This window comes from Oculina patagonica, chromosome 13 (genome assembly GCF_052425735.1).
Source record: "Oculina patagonica isolate OP01 chromosome 13, crgOcupat, whole genome shotgun sequence".
Classification (NCBI taxonomy): Eukaryota; Metazoa; Cnidaria; class Anthozoa; order Scleractinia; family Oculinidae; genus Oculina; species Oculina patagonica.
Window position 1 is genome coordinate 30,695,247 of NC_135770.1, and position 22,467 is coordinate 30,717,713.

The window sequence follows — 22,467 nt, forward strand, 5'->3', positions numbered from 1 at the left end:
TTTTTAACTAATATAGAAGCCCTCATTACAACACTTGAAAGTATAATTATTTTCAGTGACCCCCCTTTTACAGACCATATTTTTTTGGCTGCCCCCCCCCCCTTTGAAGCCATATTTTTTTCATAACCCCCCGCAAATCCCACCTTCCCCCCCCCACCTCATAAAAAATGAACGGTCCCTATAAGCAATAGTATTGTAGTGGCGTTTTGGTGTTGTAATAAATGTCTCAAAAATAAATAAATAAACAAACAAATCACCATTTTTCAGCGAAGGAAAATTGATCCCCTTCAAACAAACCCAAACAGACGCTCATGAAAGCAATGGTCCCGAGTAAACAGATTTTGCCATCGGAGCTTTTGTTCAGGCCCGTAAAGCCCCCGAAAACGTTCTCTCGTGTTTGTTAAAGCGTTCGTTTAATTTTCTATTCTAAAATAGGTTGGTTGGGAGGAAGGTTGGAGACGTATTTTAAGGGGCTCTGCATACGGTCAAACCTTAAAAAAAGAATAAAAATAAAGAATAAAGTAAATTAAAAAAAAAATAAAAAAGAATAATGGATTGCAGATTCAAAATTAAGATGTCAGATATATAAGACACATAATACTCTATTATATGCTTCCCAGATCAGAGGGCTTTTCAACATGTAATTACCCTACTATCCATCCTATTTACAAACTAAAATACTAAGATATACAAAAATATGTAAAAAATTGAACTTATCGCATTTTCCTTTTCATTCTACAATTTGCCTACACAGATTCTCTTACTGCGTACCTTCGGTTAATTTTAAATCTACGCAACCTTAAAATAATTTCTATCATCTATATTATAATGGCAAATCCAAAGCTGTTGCAAATGCACAACTAATTACTGGTTTATTTAAAATGTACGTAATCTTTTTTTATTTTTATCCCTTATATAATAGTGGCAAATTCGTAACTAATTGCCACTGCGCTAATAAGCAATTCTAAAATTTGGATCGATATTTATTTTTCGTAAGACGCAGGTTGTTTCGACCAGACGACCTCTTTTTAGCCACGTAAGTATTGCACTACGCAGAATTTTACGCGTAATTAGCGCGCACATAAACGAAATGGCGGCTATTTCTACATGGCGTTTGGATTTACGTGATATTTTTCATAAATTATATATTACATTGTTCCTTATGCTAGAGACTTTCTACCTGTCAATTTTCTTTCTAAGTTTTACTTTAATAACCTTTGCTTACAGTAACCAGAAAATGTAACGTGGACCAATGAAATAACGCGCGTAATTAGTACCAGGACAGGCATAATGGCCCATCATATCTCTTTTGCGAGCATGGCAACCTATCTTTTTTAATGTATTTTTCTAAACAGTACTTGGAAGACAACATATTGAAAGATTCAAAAAAATAGTCTGGCAACTTTTATTTCTGAGGAATCACCTAAACTAGGGTGATTCTCTCGAAATAAAAGTTAGCATAGAAATTTTCTAAATCTCTCCCTGGATTACAAAAACATGAAATAACCAGTTGTACTACATTGACTTCCCCGAACAACTCCATGTGTTGCATGACATATGCAAGTTGTTAAATGATCCCTTCCCAACTCCAGTGTGTTAAAACACAGGATACCCCGTTTCAAAAACTGAGCTAATTTGTCTCGAATTACGATAAATACCGTTTTGACCTGTGGTATTTGCCTGTTAACCAAAGGCAAAACAACCAAAAAATCAATTACCCATTTGAAAGCAAAACAGGAAACTTTTTACTAAGATTTACTTGCATATAATCAACGCACGACTGGCCTTGTATACAAATGGATGAAATTTGACAGCAACTTTGCCATCAATTTAACAGGACTTTTATCTCTTTCACTCTTGCACTCCATACATCAATGAGCTGCAAGTGGTTGCGGGATGCCTGGAGGTATCCTAGTAAACTCTTTCTGATTGCTTCCAAAACCATCTTTGCTGAACTTGATTTCATTTTTACTTGGATGAGGGATGGGTGACACTCTCATTATTAACACTGTCAACGTCGGTAAATCGTCCGGCTGTAAGTCAGGGACAAAATTGGAGAGACATAACTTGTTAACAAAGTACATCTAGGTTGTCCTTAATATTTCTTTGGGTTACAATAAATATTTACAAGTAACTTTGAAAAGGTTCACTAAACGTTTTCGACCTAAACTAAGTCATCTTCAAGTCGGATTAAATTGTTCGATTATTCTCTTAACCCATATTATGCTGAAATTACTCCAAAAAACACGCTTTTTTAAACCGAAAAACTGATTTTTTAGCACTACGGTGCTAAATTTCTCTAAACTTTGCTAGGAATGCACTTTCTCGCACTGCAGTAAGATTTTGATCAAGTTTTTGTAAAAATGTACAATATTTTACTTTGGCGCATGGGTATAAGCAAAAATTTGGACTTATTATGTTTTATTTTTTTTGCTAAACCGTTTCGATTTTTTTTCCTTGCTCCGTTTCTTTTCGTTTTTCTCTGCTTTCTTATTCTCTCTACCTTCTAATCTGTCGATCCCTTCTTCTGGCCTGAAAAGTTTTGATCTTTATCAATGGAAAAGCGTTGAAAGGAGACCATGATCAAGTACGGGTATATTGGCCTGTTCTTCCACCAATTTTACACCAAAAACTGATCACGTTTTTTTCGATTAGCTCTGTCAGAATGCAGTCAATATTTAAAATGGACAGTCCTATGGAAAGATCTATCCAACCTCAATTAGTTGCACATCACAAGAATCTGCTGACGTGTAAATCGGTGACGTCACAAGTGGTTGAAAGGCCATTTCTCCAAATCCCGGAATAATCCGGGCTTAGCATAATAAGGGTTAATACGACAGGTACTTGAGGTTGACAGTCTATTCCAGAAAAGAAAGTGGCGAAGAGATATGATATGTAATGCTGTTGATTTTTTGCAATCTCGTACGGGCCTGTTACAGATTTGACCAACGTTTGCAATTTGGTTCGACTCTCGATTTCAAAATTTAGTTTTTCATTTGAAGACTGGAGGTTTGACATGAAGAAAAAAAAATCCATTAATGAATTCTTCACTCCATTACTGACCGGTATAAACTTAAACAGTAGATTCTTCATTAACATGCAATGAAACGACCTGTCTAACCACTCCGATGACATTTTATTGGGAAAACATTGGTGGTGACAACAGTAAGTGTCGAGTTAAGAGGAAAGGGAGACATGTAGATAAACGTATTCTGTCCTTACCACGTGTCCCAAGTTATTATGGCAGGAGTTGTAATTGAATGGGTTTTGAAGTGGCTGTTACTAATATGAATAAACACACAACTAACAATTCTCATCAGTATATCACGCGCAATGTGACTAACACTAATTCCTTTGTTAAAACAATATATACGAAAGTAAAAGAACGCAATAGAGTAGCATAAAATACCACAGAATACATAAGGATAAACAATTCTACCTAAGAACAATAGTGTACAAAGCACACATAGACCCAAAATCGCGCATCATGTGCATCAGAGCACACTACCACGAAAAGTAGGTTTGTAAGAGCTAGTGTAATGAAGCACGCATTTGTATGCACTGAGCTGTACATCACTACTATATGTGCGCACTTTGCACCAAGATATTAGGGCTCTCTATACACATTACCTTGACTTTTGGAGAGTGGCTGTGTTTTGGACTATCCATAATGGGAGAACTGGTGTCATCATTCTCTGTATAAGAAAATAACATTGAATGCTTTCATAATCAAGATAGAACCCAAACTCCAAGATAAATCAGTCTCTACACGTTGCATCATGCCAATTGTACTTCCTTTTAGATTTTAATACTTTTTTATTTCCCATTTTTAACCTTAGTTAGTAGTATTTTAATCCTTGTCCTAGTTTTTAATCTTAGTTAGCATACCACATAGGTTTTGTCTTTTTATTGTATTTTAGATTTTAATGTATTTTAAGGTTTAACATTTATTTTCTCAGAGGACCCTCCTGAAACCACCCCCTAGGTGATTGGAGGCCTCCTCTTAAAATATTATTTATTATTATTATTATTATTATTATTATTATTTATTATTATCCACACTACCATACCAGACCATACCATCCAAATGAAAAAGACGAGTAATATTGCAACAGTTGTTCATTGACAATTACAATAAAAGTAGTAGTACACATAACACACAGATTGCAAAAGAAACAACCCTACAATTTTACTAAGTCACTAATGATAACACAGCATAACCTTTAGAATAAACGGCATGAAGTGCATACAGAGGTGATGACGTTTCCCAAGGGGGTCTTAAATAATTTTCAGGAAATGTGTCAAAAAATTAAGGTATACTAAATAAAAGTACCTGACAATTTCTGTGATGAATGATTGTTCAAAAAAAGTTGTGTTATCTTGATACTTCTCGTGAGCAACATGCAAGGTCAAGCGCTGTCTCGTAATTGTTTATATACACAGACCGACCACACAGGCCCATTGTACTACAAAATGTAGAGATGTGATCATATCTGTCCACTGAATTCAATAGAACTTGTCAAATACAAAATTCGTCTCTTTCGTTTATACTTTGTATCAGTCCTTTCTAACTTTCCAGGAGTATTTTGCTTTGTGTTTTTTGTGGCGATTTCTTGTTAACTTGATCTTTGTATGCGTACATTTATTCCTGTAGCTAGTTCCCAGTCCCATTTGGTTCTATTCATTGGTCGAACGCAACAGAATGCAGTACAGAAGGACGTACGGAAGTACAGATTCCGCCCACCGCCTCATGACATAAGGTGATCAACTGACGTAAGGGACTGGTCAATAAGTACAGGGGGGGGGCGGAGCAGAAAGAAGGTGGGAGGGTGGGTCATCAGTTTTTGAGCCCTCAAAAAGGGGTGGGTTATGTAATTTTGATCTACACGTAGGGGTGGGTCATCTTATTTCTTCACTGACTTTGAACTGCTATAGTTCCAAGAAAAGTTGTATTCATCAGTATATAAAATTGTAAATTTCTCCATGTGAGCAGTTTTAAACGAATTTCTAGCGATTTCAGAAGGCCCAAATATAAAAATTTCCCGGGGGAGCATGCCCCCTGACCCCCCTAGATGGCTTGTGATCATAACATCAGTTTTACCTGTCTCTCTTCAACATGCATAGATTCACGCTGTGCTTAAGGCCTTTTAATACCAGTAAACTCTTTAGTCAAACACTTTGCAAATATGAATGATGGACAATGGTTGTAGTTTCTGTTATTAATTTGTGTATAAAAATATGAACTCTTCAATAATTGAATATGACTTAATATTACATACTGATTCAGTTTTTAGTATAAGAAGTGATAAATTTAACCTTCTTTGGTGTGTTAAGAAATGAAAAAAGATGTACATGGAACAGCAGTGTCCATCAGGGAAAATGTCTATGTAGGGAATTCCACTTTAAAAGCTGAAGTTTAATCAAAAACCTCAAACCCTAACAGATGATAAAGAAATAACGATTGGTCCCTTGATTTTTTTAGCAAAGGGGGTGGGTCGTTTTTCAACCCCCTATCAGGGGTGGGTCAGTCAGTTTTGAGCCAGAAGGAAGGGGTGGGTCACAAATTTTTGAGCCACCACTTTTCCAATTGCTCCGGCCCCCCCCCCCCTGGTACTTATTGACCAGTCCCTAATCGCCTATAAAATAACCGAATTTCTGCTCTTTACAAGGTTGCCTATTAATTAAGGTCATCGCCCTGTATTGTATTGCGCATCCATTCTGCGCAGAATTTTACGCGTAATTAGCGCACGCACAAACAAAATGGCGGCATTTTTTATGCGGCTTAGTCCACGAGAAAAATAAATTGTCTCTTTCTTGTTAACGAGAATGGACCTGCAGGGCTCGAGACTAACGGTAGCCAACTAGCCAAAGGCTAGTAAAAATGGAGTTTTGGCTAGTAAGTTTTCGACTTTCACTAGCCAAAATGGCTAGTGAATATTTCAGGCATTAGTGCAAAGAAACTGCAATTATTAAAATCGTTCCTGAGAGAATAGAACTAACAAGTAAACTGTTGACATAATAAAAGAATGTGTACATGCTGCAGTATCAAAATGCGAACAAACCACTACCGTAACTTTTTTCAAAGTTCTTCTGAGTCCTTTTTGTGAGGAAAGCGGCGAGTGACAAGAAATTGTTTCTGCTAAAATCATTGAAGCCATTGAAGTAACTTCACTGTAACGTTGATCGGCGATGATCATAAGGCTCGAAATTGCGACTTACTGGTCGCCAATGCGACTAACGTATTTTTATCCTTGGCGACTAAAAATTCTGGTTTAGTCAATTACATTTCTCTGTGTTGACGATTAATAACGGAAACTTTCCAGGACATTTGGTCCTTTCAGAAAATTAAATTGGAAGATCTTTTCTTCTAAAACATTCAACTAGAGAAAAGAAGTCTAGCCATCGTTTTCCTTTGCCGTAAAAGATCCTCAAACGTCCGAAAACTTGCCGTGTTAGAAATCGCTCAATGCAAACCCTTGAACATTGAGTACGCCATATATGCGTTTGGATTGTGTCTTATGTTATGCATCGCTATTCGCCATGTTGACTCCTTCGACGTTCCTTACGGTTCCTTACGTTTGCCACAAAGTTAGTGGCCACAAAATCCTACATTATGTATTTGTTTTAGACCTTGTGATAAGATTGTTTTGTTTTTCATCTTGAGTGTTTATGTATTCAGTCCTTTTTTGATTAAATTCCTACAAATAACTTTTAACACTTCTGAACTAGCCCCTATTTGATTTTACGATCTGGCGACTAAAAATTTGCATTTGGCGACTGTTTTTTACCATAATATTCGCCAAACTTCTAGCATGTGACACACATGTGATTGGGAAGCAACACAAGTAAGAAGTTTGACACGACGCGCATGTTATGAATATCCGAAGGTATTTTACTGCAGGTGGAAGCAGAAAAAGCGAGGAAAACAAAATAAACAAACATACAAAAAAGACAAGGAAATACTCGTTATAAAGATAAATACCTGATGAAGTCGTGCCTACATGTCTAGATGGTTTGAGATTTTTTGGTAGAAGTTAAAGTTAAAATATGTTCCCTTTCACCCACCCCCTCCCTCCTCCCCCCCCCCCTCATGGTAAAAAAAAAAATCGGAACTATACTTGAAAATTCTGGCTAGTAGAAAACCAGTTTTGGCTAGTGGAATCAAAGCTGTCACTAGCCACAGGGCTAGTTAGCAAAAAAGTTAGTCTCGTGCCCTGATGGTGACCTATCAATTCTTTGTCATATTTTGGGTGTAGCTATCAAGTTCTTTCTGTAAAATGAAAACAGATCAATTCCTATGTTTGAAAAAATAAATTATCACTGGAAATGTGTACTTTGCCAGTACTCACAAGGGAATTATTAAGGAATCGTGTGGAATATACAAGGTCCTCGTGCTCCAAAACAAATATGGGGATCCCACTTTATAATTTCAAAATTTAAGTCCCCTTGAGGCAATCAACAAGTAGGCAAAGTTTGGTTGAAAATCTATGTTCAGTTCTATTTCGGGGCAATGACCTTAACAGTATTTGCTGTTTCTTTTTGGCTCACCTTCCAGCGTCATGTTGTAATACATCCTCAAGGAGAAAATGGCATCCTCAAGATCTAAAACAGGAATGGAAATTTAGTCTGTGTTAGAATGGGAATAACCTTACCATTCTGGTAACTTGTATCACATTACAAAGTTTTTTTTAATCATAAAAAGTATGTTCACTACTAAAGTGTATTCTCGGAATCAGATTTGACTCTTGATCTGTGTCTGTTCTGTCTATGGTGTATAGTGTATAATTATTCACTTGAGACATCTATTAGTTCACTACGTCATAAGTCAAAAGTGTATGAAGTGTACATTCTCGGACTTGACTCGTGATCTGTGTCTATTCTGTATAAAGTGTATAATTATACACTTTACACGTTTGTTATACGTCTAAAATTAAAAGTGTATAAAGGGTGTATTCTCGGATTTGAATCTTGATCTGCTTGTTCTATCTATGGTGTATAAAGTGTATGTTCTCGTACTTGACTCTAGCCTCTTTCGCAGACAAGCCAAAAGAATGTCTGCGTAGGAGGCTAACTTGACTCTTGATCTTTGTCTATTATGTCTATGGTGTATAAAGTGTATAATCATACACTTTAGACGTCTATTATACATCTACTGTCAAAAGCGTACACAGAGTATACAACGGCGATTTTGAGAATAAACAACAACATAAATTTAAACAGAATATACTCTGTTAATTGATTTGTCTAATATGTATATTCTGCTACACCGTGGGTATAAGTGGGTTTCTTATATTCCTAACAGCTATTTATGAACCAAAAATGAAAGAAATGAATTTTTCAACCTCTGCCACAAAATCAAGATTTGCTCGGTTTTTCCTTTCCGTTGCTCTAAAAGTGATAATAGCATAACATCAGCGGTTAACTAACAGAAAAATTGTCGTAGTCACCTGAGATTTGTTCCTCAATGTTGCAAGATAAATCACGTTCCTCACCAGCTCCTTGCATTTTCGCTCGCAAGTTTTCAGCTTGACTCTCTATTTCATTTAATTTACAAGTCCAGCTACTTAAAGCAACCTCAGCAACCTTCTTAAGCTGTTCCTCATCAAAAGGGCCTGACACAAACTGCGTCGGTTCATTATCTTTGTACCAGTGCCAGTGGCTTGCTGCTTTCAGCTCAGCCTGAAAGTTAAATTCTTCAGGAGTAGTAGGATGGTTGTCTTTTAAGTACTCTAAAACAGCGCGCACAAGGACACTAAAGTTCATTTGAGACATTCCTCTTTTACACTGTGGGACTGTAGATTTTGTCCAGTTCATTGATCTGAGTGCTTCCTTTAATTTCCTTGCATTATCTTTTGCGCTTTCTGGCTCCTAAAGCAAAATGAGATAAAAATTCGACACATTTTGCAATTTCTTCACTTTTGAAGCAACTGTTGATGGACCTGAATCTTACCAATGCAAAGCGCAACACATTATTAAAATGAAACTCAGGACAGTTCGTTTTGAGTTGTGCCGAAGAACACTGCACTCTAGAATTGATTTGGTTTTACTTATACCCTGGGAAATAATTGATGGAAATCGATGCTAGTGGATTCTAATTCCTTAGTATTTTATTTTTGTATTAAGACCACAACGAAAACTACTGGTGTTTCCAGTAATTGTGTTATCAATTAAAGTCTTAGTCTTAATGATGTTAGTTAATCAACTAGTGTTGGTGATTAATGACTAACATGTTTGTGATTTTTCGTCATCATCGTCGTTTCCTTTTCCCTACCTGGAAAATAAGGCTTTATTATCTCTCACCATGTTTCTTGGTATCTCATACAAACCCCAGAATTACAGCAGGCTTTGAAACCTAACTCAACCCTTTCCCTCACTACTGTTCTTCTGCAGGCCTCTTTTGGCTGCCTCTCATGACATTTGCCCTCCAGAATAATTAACAGTTATTCCATGAGCGTGCGTTGGATATGAGTTGGTAGATAGCCAACAAGGTGCGTAAAGCCCAATTGGCTATAACAAGGTCATATCCAACAAGTGCAAGTGGAATAATTGTTTTATTAACAACACCCACAAAATTGCAATATTTGAGCTCCCCGGCTGTTCTTGTTGATGCGTATGCCAATCATATTTGTGGTCAATGGTATGTGAGCTCATATACCAATGCCAGTTAGCCAATCAAAACTCAGGAATTGCAATATACCATGGCTAGTTTTTAATAGCATCTGATATTTTATGGAAATACTTCCAGTCAATGATTCTGCTTGCTTACTTACTTACTGCCCACCACGCCGCTGTGGCATGGCACTCTGCTTATAGCCAAGTAAATGCAGCATTTCTGTTGCTGAGTAAACCAAACTTCACTTTTTATCAGACAAGCCGATCTGACTTAACAGTTGAACATGTAAACTCCAAGATTTTTGAGAAACTGAAAAATTATTTAACTGTTGGCTCACCAACCTGATTAGTAATCGTTGCTATTGCTATGATTGTGCTTCATGAAAGCAATAGTTAAAATGTGACAAAGCAAATGTGCATGTCTTACTTTAAGTTTAACCACAACAATTCCCTCTAAATTGGGATGCCTCTCTGTTATAAGGGTATCCGGAGCAACAGAGATGGAAGTTTTCCACAGGTAAACAACTGGATTTGCTCTTGTACCATTTCTCGGCAGCAATGGCAGGTCTTGATCAAGTGGAAAATACAAGGCAGGATTTGTTATAAGCCAAACTGCAAGTCAATCATGAAATCAACTTAAGCGTCAGTTTGTGGAGAAACATTTCTGCTTCAGTTTTCAAATATAACAGAAGGTTATTGGTTTGCCATGAACTAAAAGCAAGTGATTAGGGTAAAAGAAAGTCACAGCAAGAACTTTTACATACAGGTCATATACTGTATTATGCATAAACCTAGTAATTACCAGTGTTTTGAAATTAGACTAACATAGAGAAACTACTTCACATTCTCCACTGCACATCATAAATGCTCAAATAAGAGTATTCTAATACAGATATAGTTGTACAGATATATAAATTATTATTAGTTTTCTCCACTTTATCAAAACCGATAATGTGAACTTACATGTATAGATTGCATATCAAAAAAATTATACAAGGGCAAATGAAAGGAGGAGATGTTATTCAGGTCAGTTGACGACTTTCCCAAGAAAATTCAGTTAAATTACCTTCATTATTGTTTGTTACTTCAAACGATGGGCTTTTATCTGTTCCAGCCCTGTACAAAACTTCCATCCATTCATCTCCACTGTTTAGTCCTTTACCTAGCAAAATACAAGACCAAGGTCTTAGCCATTTCATTATCAAAGGGTCCTATGACCCAGCTTGTGAATGTAACAGGTGAAAAGAAATTAGGTCAAAGTAATACAGTACTGTACAAAAGTCACCAACATCATTGTCCATAACATAGTTTGCTGCAGAATTTCCTTGTGGTGTGACACCCCTCTATTTTAGAAAATTTGGAAGGCACGAGCCATTTACTTCATTTACTACCTTTCTTTGGGAAGCAAGTTGAACTAAATAGTGTCTCTAGATTGAAACAATGGGCGCACTTATGTTACGCCAGAAGTGCAGTTTTTTAAACACTTTTTGAATTTCATTTAGCTCTTACTATTCAGTCTTCAACTTTTTTGTTTTCTAACATACAACATTGTTTCTAACATACAACATTGTTGTATGTTAGTTGTTGAATTAAATACAACTGCTTTAGCCAAAAATCGATTGGTATGCAACACCGTGCACAAGAAATTTATGCATGTAGCAACAAAATTACTTGGTGATAGGTTGAAACCAATCAGCCACAGAACAAACACATGACCATACACATGTAATTCATTGTCATGCATTGTGCTTCTTTGTAAATAAACATTTTTCTGTACATTTTGTAATTTTAAATTAGCCTCTTTAATTAATAGACTGAAAATAAAGAAAGAAAAAGATTGACAAGTCATTTCTTTGAAAGGACTCTTACATGTAATTTACAAGACCTCTCAGATTATTATTACAAAATGCAGCCTCCTAGCATCTTACCTGCATGTAACACTTCAGATATCGAATCTTCAGACACCCTTCTTGTTTCAAGATTTCCCTTTAATGAAACAAATAATTATGCTAGATATTGATTATCTAGTAATATAGTTTTACGTAATTATATGAAAGGTGTTAACGTGTACTGTATGTGGCAAAGGAAAAACAAGTTGGGTATTTGCCAAACAAATAGAGAAGCTGGTAGCTTACAATAATAAAAAATCAAAATACCTTAAAAGAAGAATTGTAGCATTAAGGTGTAATCAGGGTCAGTGAAACTGCAGGTAGTTCTATTCATTTTTTTTAACCTTATAACACGCAGATCTATCAGGCCAAAAATTGTTCACTTAATATACAAGTCATGTGTATGTTTATTATTTGTGACAGAACAATATTTTGACACTGCTAATAAATAGTTTAGAGGGGAGAGGGGGGGGGGGGCTGATGTCTATGGACAGGATTCGTGCCCTTTTTCACACAGATTTTTCAGGACTTTTCAAGGACTAAGATTAATTTTTCCAGGATTCCAAAATTTACATTAACCCTTTCACCCCCAAGATCTCAATATTATTCCTTACTGTCTGCAATACATTTCTTAAATGTTAGTTCTGAGAATTCAGTTGGTACTTGAGTTTAACAGATTTTCAGAAATTTCCAGGACTGGTAGTCTTTTCCAGGCCTGGAAAGTGCCACAATAAAATTCCAGGACTTTCCAGGTTTTCCAGTATGGATAGTAAATCTTGGCTGTGTCCATTACTTTGGCAACAGACAATAGGCCAATTCCGATATATTAATATTCTAACCTGGCTTCGAGGCTTGAGGGAATAAAACAAAAAAAATTTATTCATCCCTGAACCTCATTGTTATATCTTTTGTTTTATTCCCCCAAGCCTCGGAACCAAGTTAGAATTTTAACATATCGAGAAATGGCCTATTACAGAATTTGCCCTGATTTACATTAACTTTTGGCTCTATACATCTATACATCTTGGGAAGTCTATAAGTCAAGTACAACCTCGCATCTTACTCTGTAATACATGTACAAATATTATACTTTAAATAAACATTTACTGATTTTATTGTTTAAATAAATTCAAAACAAATTCTAAAACAAAAGAATTCATAATAAAACAAGTGAGTAGTATAAAATTGAAATACACTGTATACGTAATTCAACTATGGTATCAATTAAGTGAAAAGTGAAAGTGAAAAAAGGTGTTTTCTAAGTCATGCCCTATTCAAAAAATAATATTTATCGCTTTATTAATTATAACATTCAACAGCTTAAAAAAAGCGACAATTAGCTTGGCTGTAGCAAATAAGTTTAACTTATACACTGTACCTTGGCAAGCAAATAAAGAATAGAATTGCCATGGATGTGTCTTCTTATGAGTTCTCCATCCCACATTCTTGGCTCACCATGAAATTTCAGCCACCTTCGAGTTTTACTGGCTGAAGCACAACTGAGTCTAAATATTTAAATGAAGTGAATCCATCGTTATCCCTACTGGTGTTAATCAGTTACCCTCTACTGACACAAAATTAATTTACAGTCCTTATAAGGAAGGCCGTTCTGATAACTGCTGATTAATAAGTACTTTCTTTTAAGGTAATTCCATTAAAGTAAAATGCCCATAGATTTTCATTCAAACTTTTCCTATTGGTTGTTTGTCTTAAATTTTGAAAGAATTTAAAGGTCTCTTTGAGACAACGACTATTTTGCATCAGTTGATTGAAATGTTTATCAATAACCTTAATGAGCATTTAAGAAACCAAAAATCATGTAAAAGGGCATAGATTTCTGTGGTGCATGTTATCAGATTGCTTACAAGCTTTTATCCCCAGAGCTGCTTGTCATTCTTAGTCTGCAAAGCCTGTGCACAAGAAACAAGTGGCTCTGGGGACACATGATTTGATTGCCTGCATTTTACAAACCAAAGGGAGTTTCAAATCAAGCCAATCAAATCAACTATTTCAAACTCTAGTATAACGAAAATCATTTTAATGCGGTTTTTAGTGAAATGCGAACTCTGAAGTTCAAAATCCAACTAACAATTGCGTTTTTCGCTGCTGTCAATCATAATTATGGCGACTGCCAATGAACAATGACAAACAGAAACAAACAAAATGGATGGAAATCTACCAATCACAACTGACAAATGTGACCTTTTGACCCGGCTGAAGTGAACTTCTGTTTCCCGAGAGGTCCGCTAAGATGATTGATGGCAGCATAACACGTAAACCGGTGGTCGAGGATTGAATTTTAGAGTTCGCATTTCACTGAAAACCGCAATAAATGGTTCATTGATCGGCTGTTTCTTTTGTTAAAATTCAGCCAATCAAATCGTGTCCCAACATTCTCGTCCAAGGGGTCACTTGTCCCTCTTAGCCAGCTGAGCCTGGGGCACAAGGAGTAAGGAACCACAAAAGTGCAGAATTGCATGATGCAAATTATGATGGTTGAATATAGGCCATGTTGATTGAACTCCTGTAGTTCAAAAAGCTAAGTGCCCAAAACTTTTTTTCCTGTTCCTGGTACACAAATCCTAGTACTGAACATGAATAATGTTCAGAGCTCCAGATGACATTATACTTTTGAAAAATACTTATTTCAGCAACAGCATGTTTTCCTAAATTTTGCGAGGGCTCTTAAAGGCAACCCCCAAATTCCTGTGCCGGCTGTAACCGGCCATAAAAAGCATGTGTCGCCCAATGCCCTTTCCCTCCCTCCCTGGAGACTTTTTGGTTCTCCTATTGTTCTATAGATAGGGCAAATAAACCAATTGATCAGAATCTGTTTTCTGTGCATATTTTTAGAGAACTCTAGGGGTCTAAGGAAGAAGGTTTTTCGTCTTTAGCTGTGCCATCAAAATGTACAAGAAGATCATGGCAACTCGCCGCGTATATTTCACAAACTTCCAGGGTCTTTTTTTCCATTCTGAACACAGGGAATTCCAATTTTTAAAGCTTAAAATGAAATCAAGAAATACTGATCACTTTTTAAGTGGATCTAAAATGGAAAATCATGGAGTACAGTGTGCTAAAACCGTTCCGGTGAGAATGTTATCTTTCCTTTGGAGGCCAAGAAGACCTTGTGACATGGCACTCCCAATGTGTTTTTGACTACAATTCACAGACTTGATCGTGACTTAATGTAGCTTCCTAAGATTTCAGAAAGAAAAATGGTAATGTACAATATTGCTTTGAAACACAATTGGAATCATCGAGCAAAATTCGAATAGTAACAACCGTCTGTCCGTATGTAACAATCAAAATGTAAGTCAAGCTTCCATTTTTAAACACGATTTATTCTCTTTCAATTGAACTGCAATGCATTTATATATATTTTTTATTTATTTCTGATGGTTTCAGGTATGTCTGCAAGGCCAGTTGATGAAACTCCTCGTCCTGATGAGTCCCTCAAAATGGCTGCGAACATGAAGATCTTCGAAATTGGGCAAGTTTACACAGCTGTAAATATTTCATTAAGACGATACCAGAAGGTTTTTTCTGTAGGAACATTTTCTATTACATCTACTTTTCGGCTGCGTTGGTTTGATTGAAGTAGACCGCCTCACTTTTTCAAAAATAAAGTTTGAATCTGAGCCGTTTTCAAGTGTTTCATCAAGGTGTGTCCTTAATGTTTCGCTGCTGGCTTGATTCGAGCTCAATGTTCGTGAAAGTTGGTGTGATAAATTAAAAAACAATAATATAACTACACTGTACCTGTCGTGTTTGTTTGGTACAGAAGTTGTTAGTTCTTTTTTAATTAATTTTCAAAATTGTGGTAAATTTAAGCCTTGACAGTGGTCGTTACAAGCACTCGTTCGGGTGAACTAAAAATCCTTAAAAACTCGAAAAAAATTAATGATCCGGTCAAGCGAATTGTGTTTTTAGTATAAGTACATGAAAGTCTTGCAACACACAAGAAATGAGCGAAATCTATTTTACAAGCCAGATTGACCAGACCGGTATTACAGACACATTTTCTTAATTCCAACATGCTGCATGCAGGATCTCACGGCTTCAAAATTTGCGAAATTTTTAAGCTTTTGAATACATTATTTTATTAGCCTCATCTTGAATGAGACTAAATCTAAAACAAAGTTTCTTTCAAGTTTCTTTCATTTATCCAGCTTAAGTTTGGAATTTTAGGCTTTTGAAGCGAACAGATGTGAAAAGCACATGGTGATAATCCTGATACCCATCTTTTGTGGCTGACTTAACGTTGCTTGTTTAGTCGCTTTGATTGCTGCCTTCATATTCTTGAAAACAATCGAGAATTTTGGTTCCTTGGTACGTTCGATGGTTGAGATCAAGATACAGGATATTCAAGAAGCAGCGAATCAACTGCCGTTTTCTATTGGGAGGAAAGCTGATTTCGAGACTAGATTCAATAACTTGGAAATTTCGTTTGGCTTTCTTATGCTGTGTTACACATTGCTTTTCGTGAGCATCTGGAAAAATAATTCAATTCCTGTGTGTTCTCGCACACAATGTTCAGCGACGCGAGGAATTAGAAAGTCGCTTGCTTCTAAAAGCAAATGTACAGTGTTTATATAAATAAAATTTGTCCAACCTTTTGATTTTATTTTGTATCTGTAATTCGTAATTTACATGTACATTCTAGAAGTGGTGTTGTGTAAAACCTTGAAAAATTTGCATAACCAGATTGAAATTTGATACACGAGTTGTTTTCATTGAGATGCGTGAGAATCTTGATTTTCAAGATTTTGGTATGACTTTAATACCGGTATACTTCATCTGCAACTTTTGTTTCTCTTTTCATGAGAAAATTTTTATATACCGTATTTATTGGGCTATAAGCCGAGCGATTTTTTCACCAAATTTTACTAAAAACTGGTCAAAACTCAACGAAATTGGGGGTTCGGCTTATAGCCGAGTATTTCCGCCGAAAAAATAATTCGATGGTACTAGAAGAGTTGAATTTGAATAAAATATTCATCTATAAGCCGAGCGATCATCGACAAAGAAAATTAACAAGCATTTGTAATTAATTCTTGTTCATTACCTTTTTTTTAAGTGGCGGCTCCTAAAAAGCCATTCGGTTTAGTGAAGCAACGTCAAGAATGAAGTTTTTATTCGTCTTTTCTTCGCTATTTAGGCTGGAACTGCGGTCGTCCATCGGGTCGTGATCGTCTTTTGAATGGTCGAGAGCATGCGAAATCCCGCATGTATTGAACAATTTCCACGCAAACTCTTCCACAATTAAATTTTCTGCCTGAGCTTGTTTCTAGTTCTGTTCCTTCAGCTTTTTAAAAGTTTTATGCAGAATCACCGCTAACGTGACACTTCAAGAGAAGAAAGAATCGATTGTTTTGACTTGCTTTGGCGACGTCAGAAACTGACCAATCAGAAGCGTCTGTTCCCACGCGCTTGGTAAACATTGTAACACGATCTGACAGAAGGCGGCTGGATGTAATATTTTTGTTCAAAACTAAAAACTTTTAATACCACGACTTCTTCTTCTAAAAGAAACCACTTCAGAAGAGTTTTATTGGATTCAGAATACTCAACAAATACTGGCAACAGCACGGCGTTTCATTTTGATGACATCTATAAAAGTTCACCCGCTTCACTTGAACTGTTCGCTGGTGACTTGCGAATTGCAACGAACTGAAGATTAATCCTGTATTCTCTTGCGATTTTGCAGTTGTTTTGAACGGTCTCTACCTCAGCAACAACTTTCAATGTGAAGGTTAAGTTGTTTGAAAACTAGTAGCTTTTGGCATGATGATCGATAACCACTTAATTCTTCAGAAGAATGCGTGATTGTTTGAGATGGGATTCTAAACTCAGGTGAATTTTTTGCCACACGTATGAACGGTTCTAAATAAATTCATCTTTTCTCACTAATTTCTTTTGTTGTTTTTTCAATTGCATACATGTAGTAGTGATTTAACAAGTATGTTGATTTGCTGCACGTGTATTGTTTTATAGTTTGAAGGAAAAATTGGGTCTCGGCTTATAGCCGAGTGTTTTGGGTTTATTTTTTGTCAGAGTCGAACTGGTTCTGAAAACTGAAAGTTTAGGGTCTCGGCTTATAGCCGGGGTCGGCTTATAGCCGAATAAATACGGTACATTTCAACTTCACGGTACCATGATTCGCAAAATAATAATTTTGTCATCTCAAATAACCACTTTTCTGCACCAAGTTAATGTCAGTGACAGTTGTACCAAATGAAAACCCACCTTTCACCAGGGTGTTTTGAGCTAGTGTTATATTTTGCACAGACTCTTGTTTTTGCGAGTTTTTAACCCATTGACTCCTGAAGGTTTTCCGCACACACCACCCCTGAATGTCTGGCTCTTTTACGGCATTCAATGCAAATTACAAGTGGAAAAATAAGCCATAGGCACAGCAAATCCAGACAAATAATTAGTTTCATTTCTGAAATGCTCCACATCTTTCCGTCCTGATAACACTCCTTGGTTACAAGAAACACTGACTGCGTGATTGACTGTGTAAACAAACGTTTGACACAAAGGGACCTCCCAGGCTAGTATTTTAGGAATAAACTCGACCCATTCCCCTGACCATATTTGAGGGAAAAAAGACACAACTTTGAGCGCTTGTTAAATCGTTAGTTTTACCACAACATGTTTAAAACTTTGGAATCATGTATTTCAAAAGGTAAATTTTATAACTAAACAAAACATTATTCACATCATAGGCACTTTAAAACTCAAATAAATAAAACTCAAAAACTGGTATTAATGCACTGAACAACTACACTCACAAAATTTTATGTTGTGGTGAGGCACTACAGCAGGGGCGTAGCCAAGGGGGGGTCCTGGTGTGCCCGTGACCCACCCTTTGTGGGAATTTTTGTGGGAAAAAATATACAAAAAATCAGCAAAAACATGCAAATCTTAAGATCAAACATGGCATCAATGTGTTAAATCTTTCTTTACCAGTGCTAGATACTCAATTTAAGCAGCTTATTTGCAGGCTTGTCCATCCCCCACTCTCACTGCTCAGGGATATCTTTCATGCTTGCCGCTGTCCGGCTGTTTGACATGTAACGTCCGGTAGTTCATACACGAAATAATGATTTTCAGAAGTGTGAAAATTGGTCAATTGTGTTTGTTAATCAAAGATAGAGTTAACCTCGCTTGGACTGGCCAAAAACTATTTAATTAATGTTAAATAGTTAAGAAAACCATCTTTCATATCCGAGATTAACCCACTCTCTTTCCAATTGAAGTCTGTTTTGGAATCTACTATACTAAAAACTAGACAACTGTTGTGAGCATTTTTTAATGCCATAACTTTTAGACCTTCCCGGTTAAGGTATCAGTGTACCCCAAATGACCATCATGCGTTGGAGCAGCCTTACCCTCTGGTAATTAACGCAAATCCCAACAAAGTATATATTTTCTGAAAGCTTACGAATTGTAGATTACGGAGATATATTTATTTTAAGTAAAAATATTAACGTTTTCCAAAAAGAGCGTGTTATTTCCAAAAGTACCGAGGCTCATAAATCGGGTTCGTTTCCGGACAAATTTGGGTGGGAAAAAGCGATTAGCATCGCTATGTGTTCTTCACACATTTCTCTAAGAAACTGTGTCGGGGAATATTGATTTCTTGTCTGGTTTGTTTTTGACACGCAGTTAAACTTTAAGAGTGTAAGGAACAACTATTCTCTGCGTTAAAACAGCCATAACTTTTGAAAGAGGAAAAAAGTTAAAATTCGCCGACACAGTTTTGTTGCTCAATTATCGGGCAACGTTCTTGCCAAATTTCAGCGAAAATTGTTGAAACCCCATTGAAAACGAACTTAAAATGTGCACCTCTCTCTTCGAAACTTTGTTTACGAGATACGAAAGAAAATGTATTTTGGGGCGTTCTTCCGGTGTAATGAGATTAATTACACAAGACGTGTGAAAATGATCACGCGTTGAGCGATAGAATGAAGGTTCATTTTACTTTAACAATAGAACTTGTTCAAAGCGGTGTCAAATGTTGCTTCTGGTCGGAAACAGCCTGTTGCATAATTTTATTTCTACCGCTCGCTTTATAACAATTTTCGTCTCAGTGCAACAGTTTTAGAAATGTTAAATCTAAAACAACAAAAACGTGGAGTCGCAAGCATCCTAAAGTAAGCCGAGGAACTGGTCGTGATGCCGGGTCGTGACGTTACCGCTTCAAGCGGCGAAAAATAATTCGCTGTCGCTGGGCTGTCGCTATCTAGTAGTGTATCTGCCAAATCTTTAGTCTTTTCCCGTTGTTGCAGCCTTTTTTGAACATGAGAAAGGAATGGGAAAATGTTTTTTCTTTCACGTCTAAAAAACTATGCATTTTGCCAGCGAAAAACACCCAAAGCATCTCGTCGAAAACCAAGAACTCTGATAGTCATGCAACGGTAGATCGCCGCGCTTCTTTAGACAACCTGTTGACAGCTATCAATATCAAATAATTAATGGCAAGAAAAGTTTTTCGTTCATAACTTTGTGTAGATTCAATCTTTTTCCATGCTCTTTTTTTTGAATGAAAGGTCTTAATGAGATCTACCTGAAAATACCAAAATATATTTTTCTTTAAAATGGTCAATTTTGGGGTACACTGATACCTTAACCAATTACGGTCCTGGGAACACAGGAAATGGCACTTTAGAGAGTTTAATTTGAAAAATTTTCGGGGGAGCATGCCCCCGGACACCCCTAGGAGTTTGTACCTCCGTCACTCATGTTTGCACCTTTCGGCTCACGTCCGCCAGTTAAACATTTCAATACTGTTCTTTAAAATGTGATCGAAAACCCTGACACTGACTGTCATACAAAAATTTCACTTCTAGCAAAACACAACGTGGATGTCGACGTGACAATCTGTTACGTACCCTGGGTGTAACATAGTGAGTGTGACCCCCCTTTCCTACCTGGAAAGTCTGATTTAATAGCTGACAGTTTGTCAACTTTGGATCAGGTTTAATTTTTATGTCACATACAAAACGTCTGATTACTTTGCAATGAAAAGGGTTTTGGTCTATTTTTCTGCTACTGAAAGTTATCCATACTTACTAAAATGATACCTCATTTTTGGACAAATTTGAACTGGGAACATATACAGTACCATAACCTTAACAAAATCATAACACATGATATTATCAATACACTGTTACTGTTAGTATCAGAAATATTTAGTACCTTGTATTTTGTAGAATAGGGAAAATTGAATGTAGTTTCTGCAGTACATCCTCTTTTGTCATCATTGTCGTGAACTCTATTTTGCCTTTATACCGTCCTTTTTCTGGTTTTCTGAGTCCAGCCAAATCCATACTGCTTGGCATGGCCACTTGACCATTCTTTCTGTCTGTGACATCACTGTCTAATAAAACCATGACATTCTTGAATATTGCTGTGTCTCCCTTGTATCTTTTGGCATTTGGCTCTTCCCAATCAGACCTCTTCATCTTGACTCAAGGTGGCAGATGTGTATTTGATCTGTCTGGGAAAAAAGATTTAAAAGAATGCGAATGTTGATAAACCCACAGATAAGCCACACCCTAAATTTATCAACTCAAAATTAATGTTGAAAAAAAAAGTTTTTTGACAGTAAATCAAAGAAAATCCAAAGTCCAGTCAAGTCTTCTTCAGGGAACATAAACTCACTATTCACCATTGAAACAGAAAATACTTCAGTCTTACCCAAAATTTGAGCTCTTTAATGTAATGAACACCAACTTTGACATATGGTTGATCTTTTTCTGGTATTTGTTGACAGGTATTTCTTCATTCCACACAGTTTTTCAATAGATTTCTGTGTGGCAACAAAAACGAACATCTGCGGAATGTTCGTAGCTTAGTAACCAGGCATTACTGTAGATCTGACGCGAAAAAAGGACTAGGGCGAGAACAAGCAAGCAAAACAAAATGGAGGCATTTTGGTTTGGGGGCTATCATATCGACAAAGAGATTTAGTAGCCATCTGTTGGAGATAAATTCGAAAAATTTGCCATCAAAGTGGACAGCCCAAAGCTGTCTAAGCAAAGAGTCACCGTGGCTTCACAACTGAACAATGTTCCAGTTTGAGTTGACGCGATTCGCCCGTGAAGTACTCTGAGTACTCTTCGCTGTTTACATAAACATCATATTTATCACTCCATTGGTTCTCTGTGAAAAATTGCTAGTTTTTTTTTTACTATAAACCAACACCAGTCACTTGATTCTGTCGGTTCAAAAACCAAACTACCGAATAGACCTAAAAGCGAGTGTAAATTGTCAAAATAGCAAAGCAAAAACACCAAGATAAGAATCTTTAAGTCCAATGTCATAGCAGTGCTTCTTTACGGGTGTGAAACCTGGAGAATGACCAAGGGGGATGAGGCAAAACTAGACACATTTCTACACAAATGTCTACGGAGGATACTAAGAATATACTGGCCAATGAGAGTGTCAAATGAGGAGGTTAGAAGACAGGCAAAGACTTGCACCACCAGTGAGCAGATAAGGAGGCGAAGGTGGAGATGGATAGGCCATGTATTGCGCATGGGCCATCAGCAACATCCGCGCATTGCGCTAACATGGGCACCCGAAGGAAAGAGAAGAAGGGGGCGTCCAAAGGAAACGTGGAGGAGAACGGTAGAGGGGGAGAGGCGGAAGATGGGGTTTGCCACCTGGGCAGAGGCGGTTAATGTTGCGGAAGACAGGGTAGAGTGGAGGGAACGGATCAAAGGCCCTATTCTCCCAGAGGAGACATAAGGAAGCAGATGATGATGACAAGTTTGCCTCATTTGACGGGTGCGGGTTTCTCAGGTACAAAAACAAAATATGGATCAAAAAACACCAATGACAGACCACTAGCATGACCTTTTGAACTGCACGTGAAACAAACGCCGGTCGGCATCGCTTATGATTGGCTCTTTTTTTGCTCTCAGACGTGCTATCTAACTGTGTCTGATCCTGT

At 36.9% G+C, this 22,467-nt stretch overlaps 2 protein-coding genes across 2 annotated transcripts; one reads left to right on the forward strand and one right to left on the reverse strand.

Moving 5' to 3' along the window:
• Positions 1-406: 406 nt before the first annotated feature.
• On the reverse strand, positions 407-20,976 carry LOC144636035 (uncharacterized). The gene is made up of 9 exons (XM_078495177.1): positions 20,709-20,976; positions 12,880-13,006; positions 11,541-11,598; positions 10,679-10,774; positions 10,040-10,224; positions 8,448-8,868; positions 7,549-7,602; positions 3,631-3,695; positions 407-2,033 (listed from the first exon to the last, which is right to left on the reverse strand). The coding sequence occupies exons 1-9, from the start codon at positions 20,972-20,974 to the stop codon at positions 1,872-1,874; spliced, it is 1,434 nt and encodes a 477-aa protein (XP_078351303.1). The 5' UTR covers positions 20,975-20,976; the 3' UTR covers positions 407-1,871.
• Positions 20,977-21,869: 893 nt separating this feature from the next.
• LOC144637125 (uncharacterized) lies at positions 21,870-22,262 on the forward strand. Its single transcript, XM_078496273.1, has one exon. It carries the CDS (start codon positions 21,870-21,872, stop codon positions 22,260-22,262), a length of 393 nt encoding a protein of 130 aa, XP_078352399.1.
• The last annotated feature ends 205 nt before the right edge of the window (positions 22,263-22,467 follow it).

Bases quoted from the DNA above. Each gene is read 5' to 3' on its own strand.
- LOC144637125 (XM_078496273.1), top strand. From the start codon at position 21,870: ATGACCAAGGGGGATGAGGCAAAACTAGACACATTTCTACACAAATGT.
- LOC144636035 (XM_078495177.1), bottom strand. From the start codon at position 20,974: ATGAAGAGGTCTGATTGGGAAGAGCCAAATGCCAAAAGATACAAGGGA. The intron at 13,007-20,708 runs GTACTAAATATT...TTAAATATTTAG, and splicing joins CCTATTCTACAAAATACAAG to ACTCAGTTGTGCTTCAGCCA. The intron at 10,775-11,540 runs GTAAGATGCTAG...GTATTTTGCTAG, and splicing joins ATCTGAAGTGTTACATGCAG to GTAAAGGACTAAACAGTGGA.